The sequence below is a fragment of the Pezoporus wallicus genome, unplaced genomic scaffold (assembly GCF_028554395.1).
Source record: "Pezoporus wallicus isolate ANWC-B61680 ecotype Strahan unplaced genomic scaffold, APGP_CSIRO_Pwel_v1 scaffold_3294, whole genome shotgun sequence".
Taxonomy (NCBI): Eukaryota; Metazoa; Chordata; class Aves; order Psittaciformes; family Psittacidae; genus Pezoporus; species Pezoporus wallicus.
This window is the reverse complement of record NW_026635478.1, coordinates 1,262,028-1,284,846: the sequence shown is the minus strand read 5'-3', so window position 1 is coordinate 1,284,846 and position 22,819 is coordinate 1,262,028. Positions and strand designations below refer to the sequence as shown.

The 22,819-nt window shown below is 40.0% G+C and overlaps 1 protein-coding gene across 1 annotated transcript; it reads right to left on the bottom strand.

Annotated features, from left to right (window-relative positions):
• Positions 1-3,682: 3,682 nt before the first annotated feature.
• Positions 3,683-20,947, bottom strand: METAP2 (methionyl aminopeptidase 2). Its single transcript, XM_057424964.1, has 11 exons — positions 20,729-20,947; positions 19,774-19,875; positions 16,385-16,450; positions 15,939-16,041; positions 11,263-11,424; positions 9,356-9,537; positions 9,177-9,271; positions 8,999-9,095; positions 8,407-8,510; positions 5,826-5,941; positions 3,683-4,476 (listed from the first exon to the last, which is right to left on the bottom strand). The coding sequence occupies exons 1-11, from the start codon at positions 20,907-20,909 to the stop codon at positions 4,224-4,226; spliced, it is 1,461 nt and encodes a 486-aa protein (XP_057280947.1). The 5' UTR covers positions 20,910-20,947; the 3' UTR covers positions 3,683-4,223.
• Positions 20,948-22,819: the final 1,872 nt, after the last annotated feature.

Genomic DNA, 22,819 nt, shown 5'->3' with positions numbered 1-22,819 from the left:
CCAGCTGATTGGTGTTCCAATTTGTTGGTACTCAACATTCCATGGAAGTGCAAAATCCTAGCAAATGATTAACTATAAAAAGCCTAACACCTGTCTTCCCGTAGAAAATAAATATACACATATTAAATAAGTGGAACCTAGCAAAGTTCCTTTTCTCCAAAGAGCACCTGTAAAAATGAAACTAACAAGTTACAGTCATGTTTACACATCACAAGTTTCCATGATCCCACCTTTACTCTGGTGCTGTACCATTACATAATATGGATATTCCTTTGATATACTGAAGGCAACATGACACAATGAAGCTGGAGGAAACAGCAGTTCTCACTGTAACAGTAACTACTTCCTTCCCTAGATCCCCTGTTTCCACCTTTAAGGAGTCATAGCTACTCACCTTGAAAATACCTGTGCCCTTGCAAGCCAAGTGGCTGACAGCAACTTTGAAGTAGCCAGGTGCTAGAAGTGGTTCATTATTTCAAGAGTCTGAAATGTTTCAGTGTGAAGAAGAGCATGACCCATGGAGTACATTTTACAGGTGCTACCTAGTGCCAAGTTTATTTCAATTTTTAATACAATCTGCCACTAGAAAGTGAGAACCCTGATCTTGTAAGGTGGGAGGGACTTTTTTCAAGGGCATGTAGTGATAGGACAAGGCAGAATGGTTTTAAACTGAAAGAGGGTAGGGTTAAATTAGATATTCTTCACTACGAGGGTGGTGAGACACTGGCACAGGTTGCCCAGATAAGCTCTGGCTGCCCCATCCCTGGCAATGTTCAAGGGCAGGTTGGACAGGGCTTGGAGCAGCCTGGTCTAAGAGGAAGGTGTCCCTGCCCATGGCAGGGGGGTTGGAAGTAAGTGATCTTTAAGGCCCTTTCTAACACAAACCATTCTGACACACTTGAGTTTTAAGCCAAAACTTAGGCACGTAGCTCCAAGGAAACCTACCATCAACACACAAGCAGAAAAGTAACTTTTATATATAGGAGACTTAATGATTCTGAATATTGATACCTCCTCAGTTCAAGTAAAATCAGTAGAATCTGGCTTTTAGATGAAAGGCTCCTGCAGTTTGAACAGATTTGTTTTCTATGAAGTACCCAAGCTGCAGGAGTGTTGAGAGACGAAGACAACCAAACCCGTCCCTGCGTGCAAGACTCCCACCTCATGGGTGCTATTTGTACCCACCAGCCCCATTTTCCCTGTTCCATACTGTAAGAGCCATCTGACATGGGCCACAACACAGAGCGATCCCAGGCCCAGCTCAGCCAAGAGGCACACTTTCAAGAAAAAGCACCAGGGCAGTTCCAGTGCTCACCCTTTGCAGCAGGCAGCTGCTTTTTTGTCAACAGCGCGAGGCTGTCACCTAAACACTAAGACAAAGCCACATTCGCTTTGCTTGCTTTCTGGCCCAAACCTGCTTGTTTCACACAGGTGGAGGACGGCATGCTTGAAACTTTTCGACCACTGGTGAAGACTACTTCAAGCTGGCAGTGCCTGCTGCCCGCACAGTGTGCACGAATAAAACAAGAGAAGCAATGTGTCAAATCTAAAATTAGTATCCTGGTTAGGAAAATCTTTGGCCATACCTTCATTTAAAGGACAGATCACACAAGGTCAAGCTGTCTGTTCTCTGTTCTCAAACAACAGGCATCTCCCAAGGTCTGCATGAAGAAAAAACCCTGCAAAGTCAGTTCTGAGCTCTCTGGCACCTCTAATAAACATACTCTACAAAAACTTACCATTTCTGGTGCTGCACACAGTCAAGAAACAAGATATCTCCAACTTCTGGGTATCTGAAGACAACAGATTTTAATATCTGGATCAAAAGTCTCTGACAAACTGGATTTTTTATTTTTTCAATGCATAGGCAGACGTGGGGCTTGCCTTCTATACTAACAGGTGTAGTTGCAGGACAGTCAGCAAGCAGCACAGGAAGCTGTATCCAAACAAATCCAACTGAATCTAATGACAACAAATAAACATCATGTTCTGCAAGTATTTTTCTGAGGCATTTCCTCTGCAACTTGTTATGTGTGATTATCAACTTCCACGGGGAATTAGTAAACAGTCAGTAAGAAGTTAAAAGAATAGTGCATAGTCCAAAGCAGCTCTGCCAGCCTGGATCCTCCCATTATGTTCAAGTAAATGACAAACAAAGGAAAATAAACTACTGATCTGTAATACTGATAGCTCTTGAAGTAACCTATCAGTGAAGATTAAAAAGCCTTAAGCTGTAGGAACAGCATCAAGCACTACTGAGCTGCTAGATGACCATCTCTTTAGAGAGAAAAGTCTGGGATTAGCAGATGAGGGGCTAAGAACGGAAGCAGGTATTCGTTACTTGTCTCTAGCAGAACTTGTCACAACCAGGCTTGTTACAAAAACAAGCAATGAGTGGGAAGGCATCCGTTCTGCCAGAATCTGTTCCTATCAAGTCCAAAAGTGCATCAGCAGTACAGTCCTGTTTGCATCAATAAAAACAGCAGCAGCTGATGTACCCAGCAACTGTCTACACCACACATCCACTTCAAGTGCCAGTTTTCACTCTGCCATGTAGAGGTGTATACACCAGCTACTGTTTGTTTGGAAGCCAAGACACACATACCCACACAGCTGCATACATTACTGAAAATACATTGCTGGGATGCCAAGACTCCCAAACAACAACAGAAATACGTTCCAGTATCCCATTTCAGCCATTTCTACAAGTTTAAGCAGTACTTATTTTAAACAATACTTACCATCAGAAGAACAAAACCACCCGTCTCTTATTTTAAAACTGCAAGCAGTACATGACACTGCTCCCCTCTAAAATATGGGGCTCACATACCTGGGTTTTAAATGACAAAAAGGCAGCTTTTATGCAAAGACAGAGAGGGCAAGAATTGACATTTCCAAATTAATATGAACTCCTCTATAAATAAAAACAAGCCGTCACTATAGAGGAGCAGGTGAAGTGTCTCCGTTTCCTAAGCAGTTACATTTAAGGCACTGTTGCTGTCCTACTGAAGAAGCTGTCATTTTTGTTACTAATAACTATGTAAAATGTTAATATGTAAGTCATGAGGTAGATATACAGCAAAGGAAACCATACTGCAAACAGGCCCGAAGAGCCATGGGATTCAATTTACCTTTAACAAATGAGATTCAACAGTCAGGTTCACTGCAACAGGAAGGCAGATAATGAATGACCTTTAACACCAAGAACACATCAGATACTCCAGGTTAGTTTGCCTACAGAACAACTTAACACTCCAAAATAACGTTTTCCTTGTCCCCACAACTTGTCCAGTTGAACGTGAACTTTAAGGAGATGGGAATCACATGGAGGAAAATTTCACTCCATGCATATCATGGCATATCAACAGCAAAGAGTAAGTAGGGATAGAGACAAATATTCACACTGAGCAGCCCAAAGCTGCCTGCTGCTGGTAACAGCAACAGAGACCACCAAATACGTTTTACATGTTCTAACACAGATGACGTCTAAACCGAACACTGGCACATTCAAAACCAGATCGTACCACCCATCTCTACTGATGTTGCCACATTCTGCTCAGCAAAGAGCTGACAACTTCTTGCCCTGTATCCCAGCACTGACAAACTGTTTAAACAAGCACTGAAAGGCAAAGTTTCATACTTAGGGTAAGACAGGTCCTGTATCAAGACAAGACATGGCAAATCAAGTTTGTAAAATATTTAATAGAGCAGTTTCCCAGCAGACTCCTGACCAGAATCATAACCAGACTTCTAAAAAGTATATATATTTTTTTTAGATCTGAAAATTTGTCTTTATTTTTTACAAAACGTATTCCAGGAAGTTTAAAAGGCAATATCATAGAGGACTTGGGCGCAGAAATCAGGTGTAGTCATTCAAAGCATTCAAGTAGGAATATGGTAATATAAATATTTGAAAAGCATCTTTTCTCATAAATGTCCAAAACAAAATGTATAACTCATTCCAAACTAAAAACTGAACCTTATAGCACATGTTTCCCTGAACAGAAAAAATAAGTAACTTTTGAAATATTTCTAAAGGCCTGAAAGCTTTTTCCTTGGTTAGTTACATTAGAAGACTTGCCTTTGATTAAATTCCTTCCTTTCCAAATACGGAAAGTATTACATCAGTCCACTGTTAAAACAGACAATATGTTGCGAATTAATTCTGGTATAGTATGTTCCAACAAAGCCTAGAGTATAAAGGTGCTGAGGTGGCTTTGAGGTTAGTAGTCATCTCCTCTGCTGACAACCTCCTTGCACGTTGGGCGCAGCAGTATAGTATGCTCAAACTGTGCTGTGTAGGAGCCTTTGATGTCACACAGGGGAGGATATGGATCCACTATTCCCAAGTCGCACAGGTTCTTCAACGCCATTAGGTATTTACTCTCCCCCAGACGGTCAAGCCATCTGCGGCAGAAGGCAAGAGTACCAAAGTTTTCATTGATAACGTTTAGCAAGTGTTTTGCTCTTGGAAGCCTGAAAAAAAAAAAAAAAGAGAAGAACACGTTTGAGAAGGGAGAGCTATCACCAGTAAGCATTCTCTGCAGAAACAGAACACACCTATTAAGAAAAGGGTTAGATTTCAAGGTATTTTAAGAATGCCCAGTCATGGGATATCTGTATATACCTATCAGGTGTTCCATTCACAAAAGAAAGTGCATTTTCCTCCTGAAAAAGATACCCTTCAAAACAAACCTGAATGCTGCCAAACACCTTGGCCATCCATTACAAAAAGGGGAAGGTAAATGTGAACATATCTGCACCTAGCTACACAAGCAAAACTAAATGTAGTGACAGGAATTATTCTCTTACATAATAAAAGGACTATTAATTTCATAAAGAAAACCAGAATTCTTCCTGATACAGAGCACTTAATCTGAACTGATTTAGGCATAAGCCTGTGATTGAGAACACTGTTTACTGCTGAAGTCAACTACTCACTAAGCTTTTTATTTATGCTTCTTGCAATATATAGTAATAAAGATCAGCAATTTAGACATCTGCTAAGAAGTAAACTTATTTCCAAACATAAGCAGCAATGCACTAAACCAAGAACTTAAAACCCACAAAAAAAAAAAATCCTTACGAACAAAACAGGTGACATGAATAGCCTGACATATTCTGGGACCAGCACTAAGACAAAAGGTTGTGGCACACAATCATGATACAGATGTTGATTTAAAAATCTATACATTTAATATATAGACTAATATACAAACATTACCTATATATTATTATTCATAAAAATTACCAATGATGGGAAGATTATTAAAAACAATCTACATTTCTGAGGGCATAACATATTTTTGTAATTTCCAGGTTCTTTGTAAATCTGTAACAATATGGAATTATTCCAGTTAGAGCACAAAGGGGTTCATAAGGATGCCAGAGAGGGACTTTTCATCGAGGACTGTAGTGATAGGACAAGGGGGAATGGGTTCAAACTAAAACAGGGGAAGTTCAGGTTAGATATATAAGGAAGAAGTTCTTTACTGTGAGGGTGGTGAGGCACTGGAAGAGGCTGCCCAAAGAAGTGGTAAATCCTTCATCCCTGGCAGTGTTCAAGGCCAGGCTGGAGAGAGCCTTGGATAACATGGTCTAGTATGAAGCACCCGTGCTCATGGCAGCAGAACTGGAACTAGATGATCTTAAGGTCCTTTCCAACCCAAACCATTCTATGATTCTGTATTTCATAGTAAGAACATTGCTAACATCACCCTTTGAGTGCTCTGACAGCCTTATTAATCAGTGAAGAACCTGCATTGTATCAAATTTGACCCCTAAGGGAGTGGTCACTCTAGTAGAATATAGCAAAAAAATCCAACCTTATTGGCACATGCCCAACATCAAAGTTCTTCATATAATGAGAACACTCCATATCATCATGAACAATGCCTTTTCCTGTGCTACCAAAGGTTTCTATAGCATATACTTCACCTTCCTAGGAGAGAAAAAAAAAAACAACAGGTAACGCACTGCAGTATGAAAATAAGTAATAGTGGGCCATTCTGATACAACAATACCAGTATAACAGCTTCTGAATAAGTCAGTGAATATGAACAATCACCAAACCAATGTAGAGAAAAATTCAATATGGAGATCTCACACAGTGAGGCTGCAGACACCTCCAAATCTCAGCTGTTTATGTTAGTATCACTTTATCCATTTCAAGACATACATATAATCACACTTCTAGTCACAGTTTCTTAAAGGCACTGCAGTTAAAACATTGTTAAACACAATACATCTAACATAGCCAGGAAACTACAGTCTGCTGCAAAGTATTTGCTAACTGGAAGTAACCTTCCTTTGCTATTCACGTAGAAGTCCTAGGAAATGTATAGTTTAGTCACAGCAAACATGTTGATTACAGAGACTTACGGCACTGAAGAACTTTCTGCCCAATTTCTGCAAGAATTTTCTGGTTACAGCTGCTAGCATAAACCCTTAACCTGCTCACTTCCACTCCACAAGATTAATTTCTCCAAGAAATGAAGGTGAGTATATCTACAAGGGCATTATCAAAATTCTAGCCAAGATCATGCCAAAAAGCCATTATATAAACTCATTTCTGCTAAGTGTATTCACATAACCTTAATGGCAGGACTGTGAGAAGGACTTAGAGCATCAAACATGAACAGGCAGCAGGAGCTGGATTTTTCAGTTTACTAAGCTATTTTGAAAGTCACAACCCAAAAAGAAGAAGCCATGTGAAAAGCAGTAATGCTGGCTTCAAACTCAAGAAAAAACTCCTAAAGATTCCCCTGAACATTCAGCCGATTTAATTTAAAAAAGACAAAATGCAAAGCCGCCGCCACCCCCCCAATGCCACAAAAAAAAAAGTAATAATTGCACTTTACACCCACTTTTTCAGAATAAGAATCATCAGAGACTATACTTCTCTCAGTCACAAAACACTCACTGGATTGCAGTTTGATACTATAATTAGCACAGCACAGTAAGAGCTTGGCTATGCTCCATGTTCTTCACTGGCAAACCTCAATGTCTTTAATGATGCAGGATCATGTCCCAAGTAACCTACAGAAGCTGAAGGAAATAAACAAGTTCTTCTCCCCAGTGTCTGGATATTCAATCAAAACAAAATCAAAGCTCTGAAATCTTTAAATATGATTTGCTTAGAGAACACAACTTTTGTACTAGTATACTGATGATGGATGATACACAAGACCTAACCATTCACTAAGCTGAAACAAGAGGGGCACACAAGCTTTTTCTACCTTCCAATACTCCTTAATCCCACTGCACACTCCTATGGGTAAGAGGATGATGAAAACTTTTGTCTTTTTGCTCACATCATTAAGGTGACCAACAATTATGATCAAGTTCTGGGTGATGAGAATAAGCCTACCTCAAGAAACAGTCCTGTCCAGACCACACCTATCCCTATTCAGCTCTTACAAGTCTAAGTTACTCTGATAGGCTTACTGCTGATCAGTGATCAGGCTCAAAAGGAAATTAAAAGCATCTTATCTCATTACCAATCTTTTAAATTGGCCTTCTTATCTTGTTAGAACACAAGCTTACAGCAAAATGGTGGCTAAATCTCACGTTACATATTTTAACACTCCGATTGGCAGTTTGTCACATCATGTACAGTGATTTCTCTTCCCCTGCTCCAAAATGCTATCCCCAACATCTTTCACCTAGCCTCTCACGTTAACTACAAATATGCTTAATTATCGTTAACTACAAATATGCTTAATTATCTTGTATCTGCAAAGAAAAATTGCACTGGAAGCTTTTCAAGATAGATATTACATCTAATTGTACTTGCAAAAAGTCATCCAAAGCTACTACACTACAGAGATACTTCAAGAATTACCTGAGCAAGAGAAGATTGTTTTGGGTTTGGGGAGCAGGTGGTGGTGGTGGTGGTGTTTGGTTGTTGGGTTATTTTAATTACAGAGTGACCAAACAAGGAAAGTGTGAATAACTGGCAAGTTGAAACACCTTTCAGGAAAAATGTCCCTCAAGGCTACCCCAAAATCTGAGTTCCTGTCCTTTTCCCTGTTCCAAAGTGCAACAGTCCAATGCTGCATTTAAGAAACGTATACACACTGTGAAATAAATATGCAAGAGTTTAAGCATCACTAAGGCCATTTTAATTTCAACAGTTTATTTGTTGTTTGGTGGTTTGTTTTTTAAATAGCAGACTTCCAATGCTTCAATTTTAGAAAGCTCTAGATACCAAAGTACTCCAGGGCTAAATGGAGAAGCTACTCACAGTAAGAGTGATCACTCCTCTAAAAAGAACACTAAAGTACAGCAAAGTTTTTCCTCTGCTGCTATTATCCACTAGGATCACGAATACTACACATTAAAGGAGTGCACAGTAAATATTCAGTGACAGCTGGGGAAATTTAAAGATTTAAGAACTCCATTTACCTCCATTCTTGTGGCTTCTCCTCCTTTCACAATGGGCACCGTTTTTCCGGCATGTATCCTATATGGCCCAATTGAGTGTCCATTCAAATTCCTAATCGGTTTCACTTTTGAAGAAAACATCAATATTACTGGAAATTTCCTAACAAATGCTTAAACTTTCAAGGCAATTTGGTTTGTTAGCCCATACTGAATGTACACTAGTGACTCATTATACTGCAGAGGAGCTAAACACAAAACTATCCATGCATCTTGTACAAATTCCAGCCAAGACACAAATTAGTTTTGTATGCTGTATCAAAACCTCGTTATTTAGGACTAGCAACTCCAACAGTAGCAAAAAGTTCATTAATAAAACCAAGCAGCAGGTATCAGATTATTTGTACATTTTAAAACAGTTGTTTAGCCATCATCTTATTGTTGAATATAAAATACTTGGAAGGATAAGCCAAGAATATTTCAGAGGAATACTTAAAGCCCACCAGAAACATGTATTTATGCAAGACACATACTCTACTTCTATAGAGGTCTTTCCAATTTGTACATATACACATACTCTAAGAACAACTATCCATATATACAGAAAAGAACTTGCCTTGGTATGTTTTGCCATCAATTTCAACCTCATAAGACTCCATAACTTCTTGTATGGCCTCCCCCACATCACAGAGGCGTACATCTATTCCAGCACACTGAAAATGAAGTGCAAATATAAATATAAATGCAGAGTTTACTGTAAAAGACTTGGTAAATGAGTTCCATAATGCTCATACCTTTATTCCAGTATTTGTGGCATCCTTTACAGCTTCTAATAGTCTGTCATATTTTGGATTGAATGTGACTGTAAAGGCACAGTCAATAATACGACCTGAAACAAGCAGAAGTTAATTAGTGTCACAGCCTTTGCGCTGAAGAATATTCTCATAGTTTTAATTCATAAATGAAAACTAACCGCTAATATGTGTTCCAAAATCTATTTTGCAAATATCATCATACTGCAGGACTGTTGGGTCGCCAGCATTGGGAGTGTAGTGGGCAGCGCAATTATTCAGAGAGCATCCAGTAGGAAATGCAAGCCCTGCATTTAAACCATTTTCCTTTATCAGCTTACGTGAGCAGTCTTCTAGTTTTTCACTAAAAGGCAGGAGAGGGAGAAGGAAAAAAAAAGAAGAACAGTTGAATTAATATTTCTTACGATGATGTCACATAAATCAATGCAAGAACAAACCCTCAGAAAAATACGCAAGCGAATGTTTTAATGTGAAATCTTAAACTACTTGTATGGTAACTAAGAGGAGACCTAGACTTTAGGAGATAAATACAACACAACAATCTTCAGTTCTTTGTGCTGTTTCTTCTACCCCTTCTTGAGCAACACTAAGTACTTCAGTGTTTTTACTCTAAATTTAAAATATCCATCCTCTACAAGCTACATTTAATCCATTCTTCCTGAGCAGCAGAGGTTATACAACTGAAGTTTAGGGAAATTAAATGAATTCTTTACAATTACAGGGATTTAAGGGAGGAGGAAAGGCAATAGTATACGCCTCTCTCCATTAAAAAAAATTCAATTAAAGGAGGACAGTAATTTTTTTTGTTTTACATTTCTGTTTGTTTTTAATTCAAGTGATAACCATGATAAAATAAAACCTTATCAGATTAGGTTTTGCTCTTGATTTTTGTCTACTCTCAAGCTGTTAGCTACTGGCAAGCTACAGATCCATGCCCACTGGTGCGCACTCCCATAGTGGCAGTGAATGCTGTAAACTGCAGCTCACATTAGTTCACCACACTCTGGTTTTATTTAAAAAAGCTGTTGACTCAGAGCAATCTGGGATAAGAAGAGAATGTATTTTAATAGGCAAGTATCCATAGCCTGAGATACTTTACAAAGCAAAGTCATGTTTTGAGAAAATTATTGCTTATAACTGTAACAGTCAAACTGTATAATTCAGTATGACAGGCTTGTTTCAGCTAGACTAGTGATTATTAAGGCAGCTGTCTTTCTTCCGCTTTCCCTGACGGTATATTACTTCTTTCCATTATCCTCACACAGCTACCTTGGGAATCAGCTCTCTTACGATCCTAAATCTAGTCTGCACAGGCCTCAGTGATATCAGGCTGAAAACACCTGATTTTGGAAGCGAAACTGTCCTGGACCAGTGCAGTACTTGGACAGTAGACATTTACTCTAGACAAACTAAAGGATGTTAAAGAATAGTTGGAAGAATCAAGAGAATCAGCCCAGGTTAATTATTTCTTTAAGCTTTACCTTAACTCATGTTTATTTTAATCCATTTGCTCAGCTATTTCTCATTAACTGAAGATAACACAAAGAAACATTGCATTTCTCCAGAAACATCAGTTAGTGAAGACTAAATATAGACAAAATCTTCCCGTCCCAGACGGAGTACACAGCCATACCATTTTTATGTCTCTTTGCCCACCCCTAGGGACAGACTCCACCTGCATCACTCATCCACAGAGCACTGTCCTGACAATTCTGTCACGAGCCAGGATGTTTACTAGTGCTATTGCTACTTCTCTAAGGACTGCAGAGTGTGCAAGAGTAGCCAAGGCACTGAGCATTACAGATCAAGCATATGCTCAAAATGAGTGTGCATAACTAAAAGCTTAGTTTGAAATTCAGTATGATCCCAGGCCCTGTAAAGCTAAGAATATGTTGTAAGAGGAAACTTTAAGGAAATTATTGGTGATACTGGTTGGGTGTTTCAGACAGAAATATCCAACACTTGTGACACAATGAATTAAGCACACAAAATTGACACCAAACCCCTCCCCCTCTGGAAACGAAGCAAAATCTACAGCAGAGGTCTTTGAGAAGATCTGCGTCCTCACCAGATTTCTATCATTGTCATTCCAGGTTTTATCCAGCTCATAACATATTTCCTCACTTGTCTGTGTGCCTCCGCAGCCTCCCGAAAATCATTCCAGATTTCCTCGCTGGCTTGGTCTAGAGCTTTCTTTTCTTCACTAGTTATTCTCCAAGCAGCAGTTCGCCTTCAAAATAAAAATGTGTCATGAAAAGTTACCGTAATCACAGTAGTCATTACAACTTCTGTCTAAAGCCTGCAGTGCTTATTAACCAGTCAGGTCTACATCCCCCTGTGCAACAGAAAAGATCCTTATTTAGAAAACTTTCAGAATAAGGAAAGCCTGTAAAAGAAGGGAAAAAATAATCTACCACAGACTGAGACCTGTGAAAAACACTGCAGAAAAATAAATCATGTATACATAGAAATTAAACTCGATTAGACCATGAACTATATTATTCCCTTTATGTTTTCAAAAGTCTTACCTCCCAACCCTCCCAAAAGCCCAGAGAAGCAGCATACTTTTCAGTGCCTGCAATGCTACCTTTAGTTTAGCACAGCAAATCACTGCAACATGCTCTGCTCATGCAAAAAGACGTATGTTTTTGCACAGTCTTACTCATACAGACAGTGCTCCTCCTGTATGGAGAAGAACCTCAGCACTGCAGAGTAGCTGCTTGGCCCAGAAATTGTCACTGACACGAGACACAACAAGCTCCTTTACAATTTAAGATCTCACAGTTCTAGTATTACTTTGACTCGTCCTCAGAGTTATTTAAGTAATAACAGCTAACTCAGTGGATAGTAACTATGACATGCCAGGAAGTTACTTTCTAAATTTGCTGGATGGTGAATTAACATTTGTTCCAGGACGGTATCACTCATTTTGGTTCCTTGGAAGATACAACACTGAATACAACACCAGGTTTGAGTATATTTTCCTTTTCTTATTACTGTGCAAGAACCCATACAACTAAGGTTCCAAGAAAACAAACAAAAAACTAATTCAAGCACTCCAGCAACTGTCAGAACTTAAAAGACTACTCTTAGAGATACCCTTTAAATGGTGAAGCTGAAGCCCCGTAACAATGGAAAAAAACCCAACACTTAGAACGCCACACATGCTCTGCAGGACAAATACTACTAAGAACAATACATGGCTGTACATCCTGGCAGGCGGATCATAAAAGGAAAGGGATGATGGACAAGATGGACCAAAGATGATGAACTATGCTAAAGTCTGCACATTCAGAAATTTTCACCTTTATGTGAGCTGATTCTAAGCAAACAACTGAGAATGCAGAGTTAAAGGATTACTTTTTCAAATCCACAGGTGAGCTACTTACCTGTTTCATAGATACATAATTTGGCTCAACTCAAAGAGTTTCCTTCACAGCCAAAACCAGGTATGAGTGAGCCAAGAGACTATGCCCTGCAATTCTGCTGCATTTTGAAGTATTTAAATAGAGGCCTGCAACCCTAAAGCAGATCTGAAAAGACAAAGGAGGATAACAGGCTATTCTATAAATTTTTTTCTCAGGATGACCAGAGGAACCAAATGTCTTGAGACCCTTTTGCTTGTTTCCCTTGAACTTCCGGCTTCTTTTTAGATAAAGCAACACCAGTGCAAAGGAGAAATCCCACACTTACTTTCCAGAGCAGTTTTCTTGCTCCAATAGCAAGCATCACACATGCTACTCTTAGAATATGCCTTAACACTGGAAAATTCAACCAAAAAAATAGCAGGTTACAATACCTGAGTGTTTTCCTGCACTTGGAAACTGGATTACTGCCAGCACAGCAGTCATGGCACAAGAAGATGGAAAAGGTGTACTGCAGAGAAACAGCGGGGGAAGAGACTCGAGGATCCTTTCAGACTGTTCTGGATTCCAGCAAGGAACACCCTCTGGTAACAAGAGCTGCTGACAGAGTCTGGGCAGCTGCTCTGCCATCAGTCACAGTCTTAAGTGCGAACTCCAGCAAACTGGCAGGAAGCCATCCTCACTCTATACTTCTGTATTTCAGCATATAGTCACTCCATGCAAGACAACTGGGGGACAAAATAACCTCTACACTTAAAAATACTGCATCAGACCCAAAGCACTTTGCTGCCAAAGCAGCACCACTGCCACCCTGGTGCTCACGAAAGGAGGCGACGAAAACTCCTGCTGAGGCCTAAGCACTGCAGGACGTGAAAGAAAACAATAGATGAGATAAATGTCTCACCAAACATCATGTCCTCGCACAGGTGCAAGAGCTAACAAGCCTTCCCAAGGATATATTTTAACTAATATGCTGGCTACCACATACCAGCTTAAGAAGTTCATGTCTTCCTCCAAGCCATTTATTCCCATCTTTTCAGTCCAGTCCACAGCCCCCAGTTTTCATTAGAACAAACCTTTTTAGGATTGTGCTGTAAACCAGATTTTAGTGATCAAACACAAGAATTCCAGAAAACAAATCCCCAGATTATTTCAGATATAAATCAGATAACAGCACATGGGCAGAAACAAGCAGGCAGTGACAAGAATTCCTTAATCCCACTTTAACTAAATCGGCATATCACAAAATATTGCCTATAGCTTCTCCACCCTTCTCATCACATCATCTCAAATTCAAGTGTCTTCAACAAAAAATGCAAGCCTTCCAAAAAACCAAATAATTGAGATATAAAAATACCAAACCTGTTAGTCTGGTTTTTATCAAAGAATTGATTCTCTGCTATTTTTTGCCCTGAAAATGGAATTATTCCCACTTCAAATTCAACTTCCTGCACAAAATACACAATTTTACGTTGATAACAGCCAACGTTAGAAAGCATGTGACATCAAGAGTTAAGAATAGAAGAAAACTCTTTAAAAACAAAATAAAGACAAAACCCTACTGACCTCAGCATACATAAGCAGCAGCACAAAAACACTTCACCGATACGTCAAATGAAACTATTATTCGGAATAGGAAGTATCCTGGCATTCAGATCAGCTACTAATTTAAGTAGCTACTTATGCTAGGAAATGCTAAAGTAGCATCGTAAGATTTAAATATTTAAATTAGGAAGAAAACCAGGCATATATTTGCTTAAGCAAATTATATAAAGAAACTATTTCAGGTTCCTTAGAGTACATTCTTCCATGCCAGAAAACTCTTCGCACAGAAAAGGTGTCCCACTTCAGTCCTACTAGAAGAGGTGGATTGGTTGGTTGGTTGTTTCTAACCCTCCACCCCCCTCTTCTTTGTTTGTTTTTCTGTTTTCTTTTTTTTCCTTTTCAAATGAATAGTAGCAAACCTAGAGGAAGACATTTAAACTTCAATAGCTGGATACACAATAGATGTAAAAATAGTGTGTTATTTGTTAATAAACTATGTGCATGCTTAAAACGTGTATAATCTAATTTCCTGGATTGCTTAAATCACATCCCTGTGACCATGGCGTATGCACACATGAACACTTAAGCCTTAATAAAAGAATCACTTCTGGATCAGCCTGTGAGGACTACCCTGTGAAAATCCTTCATTAGCATGCTAATACTGCACATACAAACAAAGCAGTCGTTTATAAATACAAGCACACCTTGTGATCAAACTGAGGTAATTAAAAAAAAGGCTGCCTAAACCCCAAATTTGAATCCCATAAAGCTGAAACTGCACTATCTGTGAATATCTGAATAAAATTTATAGGACATATTAGACTCTTAACTATGTTGCTTACACTATGACAAACAGGCATTGACTTTCATCAACCAATAAATGTTTTGAAGCAATTTGGTTCTGGAAAAAACATGACAAAACTAAACAGTGCTTTTAGAAATGTAAATATTTATCTAGTCCAACTACTCCTTTTGGTTTATACTATGTTTTCAGAGTTCAGATTCAAAATTTCCTGAGAAGTTTTCAGTAATACTTCGGGTTTTTTCATTTAGATTTTCATGAAATTCAAGGTAATTCCATGTCCTGGTGGGTTCCCTGCCAAGCATGACATTCAACAAATCTTCATGTTGGAATAAAAATCCAGAAACTCAGTCAAGCTGGTATACCCCAATTCCTAACAAAGCATAAGGAAATACTAGTACCCCATGAAAACATAAGGATGCAAATCTCTGAGCCAGTAAATCACTAGGAGCTGTTGCTAGTTTACTAAAATTGCACATTATTCCCACATCAGTATGAATTATAAAAAGCAGTTTAGGTTATAGTAACTATAGATTCATACAAATAGAGAGAAGCAATGTGCAGAATATACCACTTAAGCTTTTAAATTTAACTATCAGCTCAAGACGGACATGTCTCTACCGAAATGCTGATAAAAATAACAAGAAGTTGACACCTACATGCCCCTAAAACTGCTGCATAACAGTGTCTCATCTCCCTAAATTTTAAACCTCTCAGTTTTAATTCAGACTATATTTTCCTTACAAACTGTCTATTGAAATCCTGTTGGTCCCCTGAGTCTCATGATCCCCTGCTTCATGGCAATTCTGCTCATGCAGGCCATACTTTAATTAAAAGGATACAGAAGGGGGAACATTTCTGGCCTGAAGACTTCTATTCATTAAGCTCTTAAACAATCCAGTTGAAAAATTATTTAAAAAGAAAGGAAAAAAAAGCACGTAACTCACTTTGTCCATTTAGTTGTATATTAACAGTTTCACAATTCAGCACATCCAGATGACAGCATTTATTTTTTAAGCTTAAAACACTCACCCATCTTGTGTTGATGGGTATTCACATTCTTCTCCCTTTGGGAATACGTTGCTGGGAAATAGATCACATATTGGAATAGAAGGTGGATCTGTCTGCACCTTAGCTGTTGAGTATAATTTAAGAAAGTTTTACACATGGTACACTGAAAAATACTAGTACCTTTTTTCAAACATAAAAGTTAAAACCACACAAGTTATTTAAGATCCCCTTCCTAGAATCTGGGCTTCTACGAAGACAACATCGTATCACGATACCCTTGTTTAACTTTTATTTGGCCAACGCTCAAGGTGGCATTCAGGCATATGAGTAAGAAGAGAACTCAGCCAGACATAACCTACAAACCCAAACTGCACCCCAGAATTTGTTTCAACTGCCAAGAACAGCACTTACACATGCTTATACCAAATATTCATGCAGTCTGTCTTTATTTTGTGCGTGATACCTACGTCCTTTCTTCTTTTTCTTCTTCTTCTTCTTTTTCCCTGTTGCTCCATCTCCTTCACCATCTCCATCTACAGGAAAGAAAGTTCTCAAGTAAACATAAAATAACCTTAAAGAACCAAAGAATTCTGAATGAAACACAAAACCATCTGGACTATTTGGAAACACCTTCACAGCAGAATTTAATGGAGTAAAAGACAACGGACAGAGGTGCCACCAAGCCATTAGCATTTTCAGTTCCTATACCAAACAGAAAGTACTAAAGCTGATGACTTAAACATACCACCAAATAGGAAAAAAAAAAAAAAAAAAAAAAGCAGCTCAGGGAAGAGTTTTCAGAAAGTCCTACTTCAAATTCTTCTCTTCTCCATTCAACAAGATGTCTGAGGTTGGAGGAGAAGGGTGTGAGCAAGAACTGTTAGACAACAGCTAGCAAAAAGCTAGGAACTACTGCTTCAAACCCATCTTCTGATGCTTTAGCTATCTGGAAAGATAATGTATCTGGAAAGATAAAAAACCCAAACAAGTAAAGATGACAGCACTTAGGTCAGGATAAGTTTTATCTGGAGATAACAGGGAAAGTCACAACCAGCACTGAGCAAAAACACTGCAGGTGGAAGGCACCAGCAGAAGCGTTCACAGAACACAGCAAGAATCATCCACACCATGTTACATACAAATCCACACCATTGTTAACACTCATATTTGAGAGTTAACAATAACACTGTGGATTTCATATTTGGCTACATCTAATGCTTTATAAACAATGAAGTATTTATCTAATGTGATACCATTTAACTAAACCTTCTGGACCTAAACACAAGTTAATTTCAAAATGGATAAATACCAGTCAACTACACTCACAACATTAATTTTTATCTGAAGCAAAAAGTAATACTGAAAGAACTTTTCGAATCCAGTCAAAGCATTACCGTTTTGAATGAATTTATACAGACACTTGTATTTCCTCATTTGTATAAAACCAAAACCTAACCATAACACTGACCAGCTGTTCCAGTCACTAGATTTTAAACCTCCCATGATGGTCAGTGTCATCTATATTTTTATGCCGTGGTGAATGCTGTAACCCTGCAGCTGGGGCAAATTTCAGTAATGTCTCACCACTGCCCCAGCACAGCTCATTTTGACATTGAGCATCTTTATTTAAAACATTGTAAAAAAAAAATAATAAAAATAATCACAAGTACTTTGTAACTGCAACATAGTCCAGCCTAACAGACCCTCCATCAATCCATATTCCACAGGCAGCCAAAAATTCTTGGCAATGCATATAAAATTCTTTAAAATGTGGTAATTTTGCCACATTTCTCTTGACCTTCAACTGTGCTCAAACAATCATCAAGAAATGAGTTAGAAGTAACTCCAGTTCATTCACCAAGTCATATTTTGCCTTTTTTTTTCCTTAACACTAGGCCTAAACACACACACACACAAAAAGAGGTATAGCATTTCTTAAATATTATTGCTGTTACTATTTGCTTATCATGGATTTTTCATACACCACTGCACATGAATCTGCCAATCGCAAGCCAAACTAGCCAGGCCTACACTTTCATGTCCTTGAAGACTGCTGCAGACTAACTGTGCTGCCAGAAACAAAACTACTGCATCTTAGCAATACCCTGTTTGTCTTCAGGTTATTTAGCTGTTAATGAAAAAAATATGCACCAGAACAGCAATTTCAGATCTTTGCAAAACTGAAGCCCAACCTTATGCCATTTTGATATAGCTGTTTAATAACTTAACATTTTTACCTGATATTAAGCTATCTATCAGCATGCTTTAACACTGCAATGGAAATCTGAAAAGTCCTTCCTAATCTCTCCCAGATTTCAAAAGGTATACACAATCTCACCTCTGAAACCACTCAGTTATAGGCTTAACAAGGAAAAAATAAAGGGGGGGATGTGCGGAGGTGTAGGTATTTTATTGTTTTAATCTAATGCAGAACCATATCTCAAGCAACACATCTGAAACTACACAATTAAGATGGCAAGTGGCAAGAACCAATACAGGCAAGAATAGACAGTTGCATAAAAAAAAAAAAAACAACTTCCAGCAATTTTTATGGAGCTGCAAAAATATCACTGTTTTTCTAAGAACATATCCAAGTCCAATGTGTGGAAAATAAGCAAGATTATCATTTCAGCCATAGCACCACATTTTTTTTCTCTACTTTCTAATACTGTAATAGTAATTGATAATACTGTAAAAAGGTTAAAAGAGCACACAACTTGATCTGTGACTAACAATGTTATTTCTCCTGAGATGGAACTATAACTGTTCTGATTACTTCAAAGAACTCTTTTCATGGTATAAAGTTTTCACTATCCTCTTCAATACCTATTGCTCCAGCTGCAGTGATGGCAAAGCACACGTTGTATAAATTACATTTGAACTCCATAACCTGAAATATACCACAAAACAAATGAAGCATCAGAATATACTTCTAGTAAAAGTAACTGCATAAAACTGGATGCCATATATAAATCAATCCCACCACAATTTGGTTGGTTGGGTTTTTTTCTTGGTTTTGTTTTGTTTTTTAATTCTACATCTCATTCATTAAATTCTGGAATTACTAGTTCCAGCAATAGTCAACTAAGAAGACTTCTTAGCAGAACAATAAGAAACACTTTAGGGTGCTCAGCCAACTTTAAATGCTAATTCACAAGAAGCAAACTAAATTACTAACAATAAATGTATTTTCTTAAGTGTCCATTCCTATTGAGGACCGTCTATCAAAACAAAGCAAATACAGAATCTTAATCTGATATTCCTACTGAAAAGATGTATCCAGCCTGTACTACAATACTGGGCACTTCCAAAGCACCCGCTTAGAACGCCAGCTGCACAGCAAAAGCAACATACAAGGTGTATGCCTTGCTTATGTATTAATCTCTCCCCAGTTCAGTTTTAATGAAAAATTAGGACTATGGATGAACAGGTTTTAAGTCACAGGTTAAGATTCTAAGACCTTCTATTAACTGAAATTTTCCATTAAAGCTTTCAGTGTATATTTTGTTCAAAGCCAAGAATAAGAGATGTAATTTGGACCATAAATTGATACTGACCATGGTAACCCGAGTGAAGGTGATTTATAGCTTACTTTACCTTAAACTAAAGGTAACTAAACATTCCCTTCAGTCGGAAGATCCTTGAAAACAAGATTTAACAAAGCTTTTATACCTACTATTTTTCACGCATATGCATGTGTGACAGCTAAACTGTTGCCAAAACAGTGACAAGTATATACAGTTGCATCTTGCCTCTCCCATGAGGGAAGAAAATAAAAAAGGCATCTGTGAAAGGTTTAAGTAGAAGTCTAGGAAGAAGCTGAAACTGGAAATGTCAAGGGAAAAGATGCACTTGCCTTCATCATCATCATCTTTTTCTTTCTCCTCCAGTGCTTGCTTATCCAACTGTTTTGCTATGTCATTAAGTGCACCTTCCACTTCTTTATCTGTTTCTTGTCCTGTAAAATTAAAGTATGACTTACAGCAAAAGGATAGCTCCGTATTAGTAAACAATACCCCCAAAACTTATAAACTATTATGCTGCAGTCATTCTATAGAGACCTGAGCATATGGCACTTTTTTTTTCATTTCTAAAGCAGATCCAATGTCTAAGATTGTAGTGCATTACAGTGACAGGTACTGTTACTGAAACTTGTGCATTACTCAGACATTACCCAGACGCTTCCAATTACTTTTTTTTCCTGCCTGGATAACAAACTCCTTCTGCCATCGCAGCCGCGTGCTCTTGTGAGATAATATGGGCGTGAAGTAGATAATTATAAAAGCACAGCACGATCATCACAAACTGCTAGCATGCTAAAACAAACCCAAACCGTAGTTCCTCTACACTAGTTGCCCAGACTTGCTCCAGCCCTCTCAAGAGAAGCAGGGAGGAGTACCAAGACTCCATCACGCGTGATGACTTTTACAGCAGCCGCCTTACGCCCTTCTCCCCCTCAGGGCATAGGAGGTGAGAAGACAAGGAGTTGCTTCTCCTGCGTGCACAGGAGCAGGTAGGACTTCCCTCACCCCAGCTCCCCCGGTGCTGAACGGCAGCAGCAACGGCTGCAGCATCCTCCCGGCCCCGCCAGCCCCCTCCTCGCCCAGGGATCCCCCTCAGCCAACACAGCCGCCGCGGGCCGAGACGGCGGCGCCCATCACGCCACCCGTGCCCTGCACGGCAGGACCTTCTGGCCACCTACAGCCACCCGCTGCCGCGTGCAAAGCCCCTTCTGCCGGCTTGCAACCCCCTCAGGCCGCCCAACAGCCCTGTCAGCGGAGAGTCCCGGCGCGACCCGACCCGGCCCCTACCCGCGGGGCCCGCTTTGCCCTTCTTTTTCTTCTTGCGCTTCTTCTTGGCACCATCCTCCGCGCCCAGCCCTGCCGCGCCGCCCTCCGCGCCGTCCTTGTCCTCAGGCTCCGGCGGCAGCTCGCCGTTGAGGTGCTGCTCCGCCTCGGCGGCGGCACTACCCGCCTGCCCCACGCCCGCCATGTCGCCGCGGCCGCGCCGCCTCCCACACACGGTAGGGTACGGTGCGCTGCGCGGCGCGGCGCTGGAAAAGAGCAAGAGAGCGGCTGAGCCACTCCTCCACTCTATGGTGAGCGCGGGGCACGCCGGGAAGGCTGGAGGCCTCCTCGCGCACCGCCCACTCAGGCGCGCACGCGCGCCGGGTCCCGGCAGCCGGTGGAGGGTGTCGGCGGTTGCGGTGCCGGGTGCTCCCGGTAGCTCGCGGATCCGGCCTCTTCCCCGGCTGCGGTCTCTGCTGTAACCGCAGCCTACTCCCACGTCGCTTGTCTACTGCGCGCCGCCGCCATCGCTGTTGTCAGCCTCTGTCCTAAGCGCGGTCGTGCGGTGCTTTCTGTTTGTAGTCCCAACGGACACCCAGAGCTGTGACCACATGGCGTTTTGGGGGTGTGGGTTTTAGCTTGCGCCCCTGAGTGTGCGAGGACCTCTGCAGTCACCTGCATATTGCAGCCTGGCTGGAATCGGAGGGGTTCAAACTGCTTGGGTGACCCAAAACGCACACCCACACGGCTGGGTTTCAGTTTGGAGAGTCAGTGAAGTAAGATGGCACGCTGGTAGCCATTGCAAAGGGAGGTTTCAGAAATGCAGGCAGAGACTTGCTCTTTCTTCATCAGCAAGTATATTCTTCCAGCAGGAACAGCTGCCGTGAAATTCTTACACCGTTTCAGATTTTACAGATAGAGAACGCTGAACAAATGAACAGTCGCATGCCCATGGCAGGGGGGTTGGAACTGCATGATCTTTGATGTCCCTTACAACCCAAACCGTTCTGTGGTTCTGTGTGAGGTAACTTGCACAGAAGGAAAATAGTACCAGAAAAAAAGAATTTGTTCCACGTCTCATGGAGCAAAAACCAGAAGATTCTAATACGTGGCAAATGGCTCTTCCTTGTCCTGTTTCCACCACTACCTAGAAAACCAAGGGGAAATACCAGTATTACCAGCATCCACTAATGGCTCATTAAATCAGCTTAATTCTTAAAGTTCCTCTACCAAGTTCACACTTTTCACAGGCCTTCTACTATATATATAATCATGATGGCTAAAAATACTTTTTTTTTCCCCTCCCCTTCCTTACTGGCATATTTTAACAACTCTTGCCTGAGATGTATTTATAGTATATAGTATAATATAGTGTCATGATAGTTTGTAATATACACCAGTTATAAATGGGCCTTATCCTGCATAGCCATGTTTTAAAATGCTTCTGCAGCCAGATCTTTGCTTGGGAAAGGTGCTTTGTACCTTGGGTAAGATGCATTGTACCTCACCGAGGTTCAAATTCTGCCCCCTCAAACAGTTCTCAGCAAGCACAAGACTTCAGAAGACTAAGCTCATGCTCTAGTACCGATCAAACAAACTCCATCCTGCTTTGTGCAGGTGTCACAGTGGTATGTTCTCCAGTGCTTTGGCTTCTAAGAACAATCAAACATGGAAACATCCAGCTGTGCCTTTCATGGTAGTGGGATGGGTGCTGGGAAGTTGACTCCTCTGGGTTTAAGGCATGTTCAGAGCAGTGAGACATGCCCCAGCAGTTGGGAATTGCAGTATTACCACTTATTCCTCCTTTAAACCATGTTTTTTATATGCTAGTGTCAATTAATGCTACTGGACCACCTGTAGGAGGGTCCTATTACTATGTGTAAAGCAGAATAAACTTTTCACAATAGAACAGGTGAGCCATTTAACTCTTTTAACTGCTTTTTTCTGCTGTTCTGTTGCCCTTACTCCAGTCAGAATTGATGTTGTCTGAAGCTGCTGAAGAGAGCCATGGAGAAATAACCCTTCTCATACTGAGAACGGATGACACAAAGGTATGTGCATTAAGGTTGCCTGGGACACTTTTTCTTTATTCCTTTCCATTCCAGTTTTGTAATT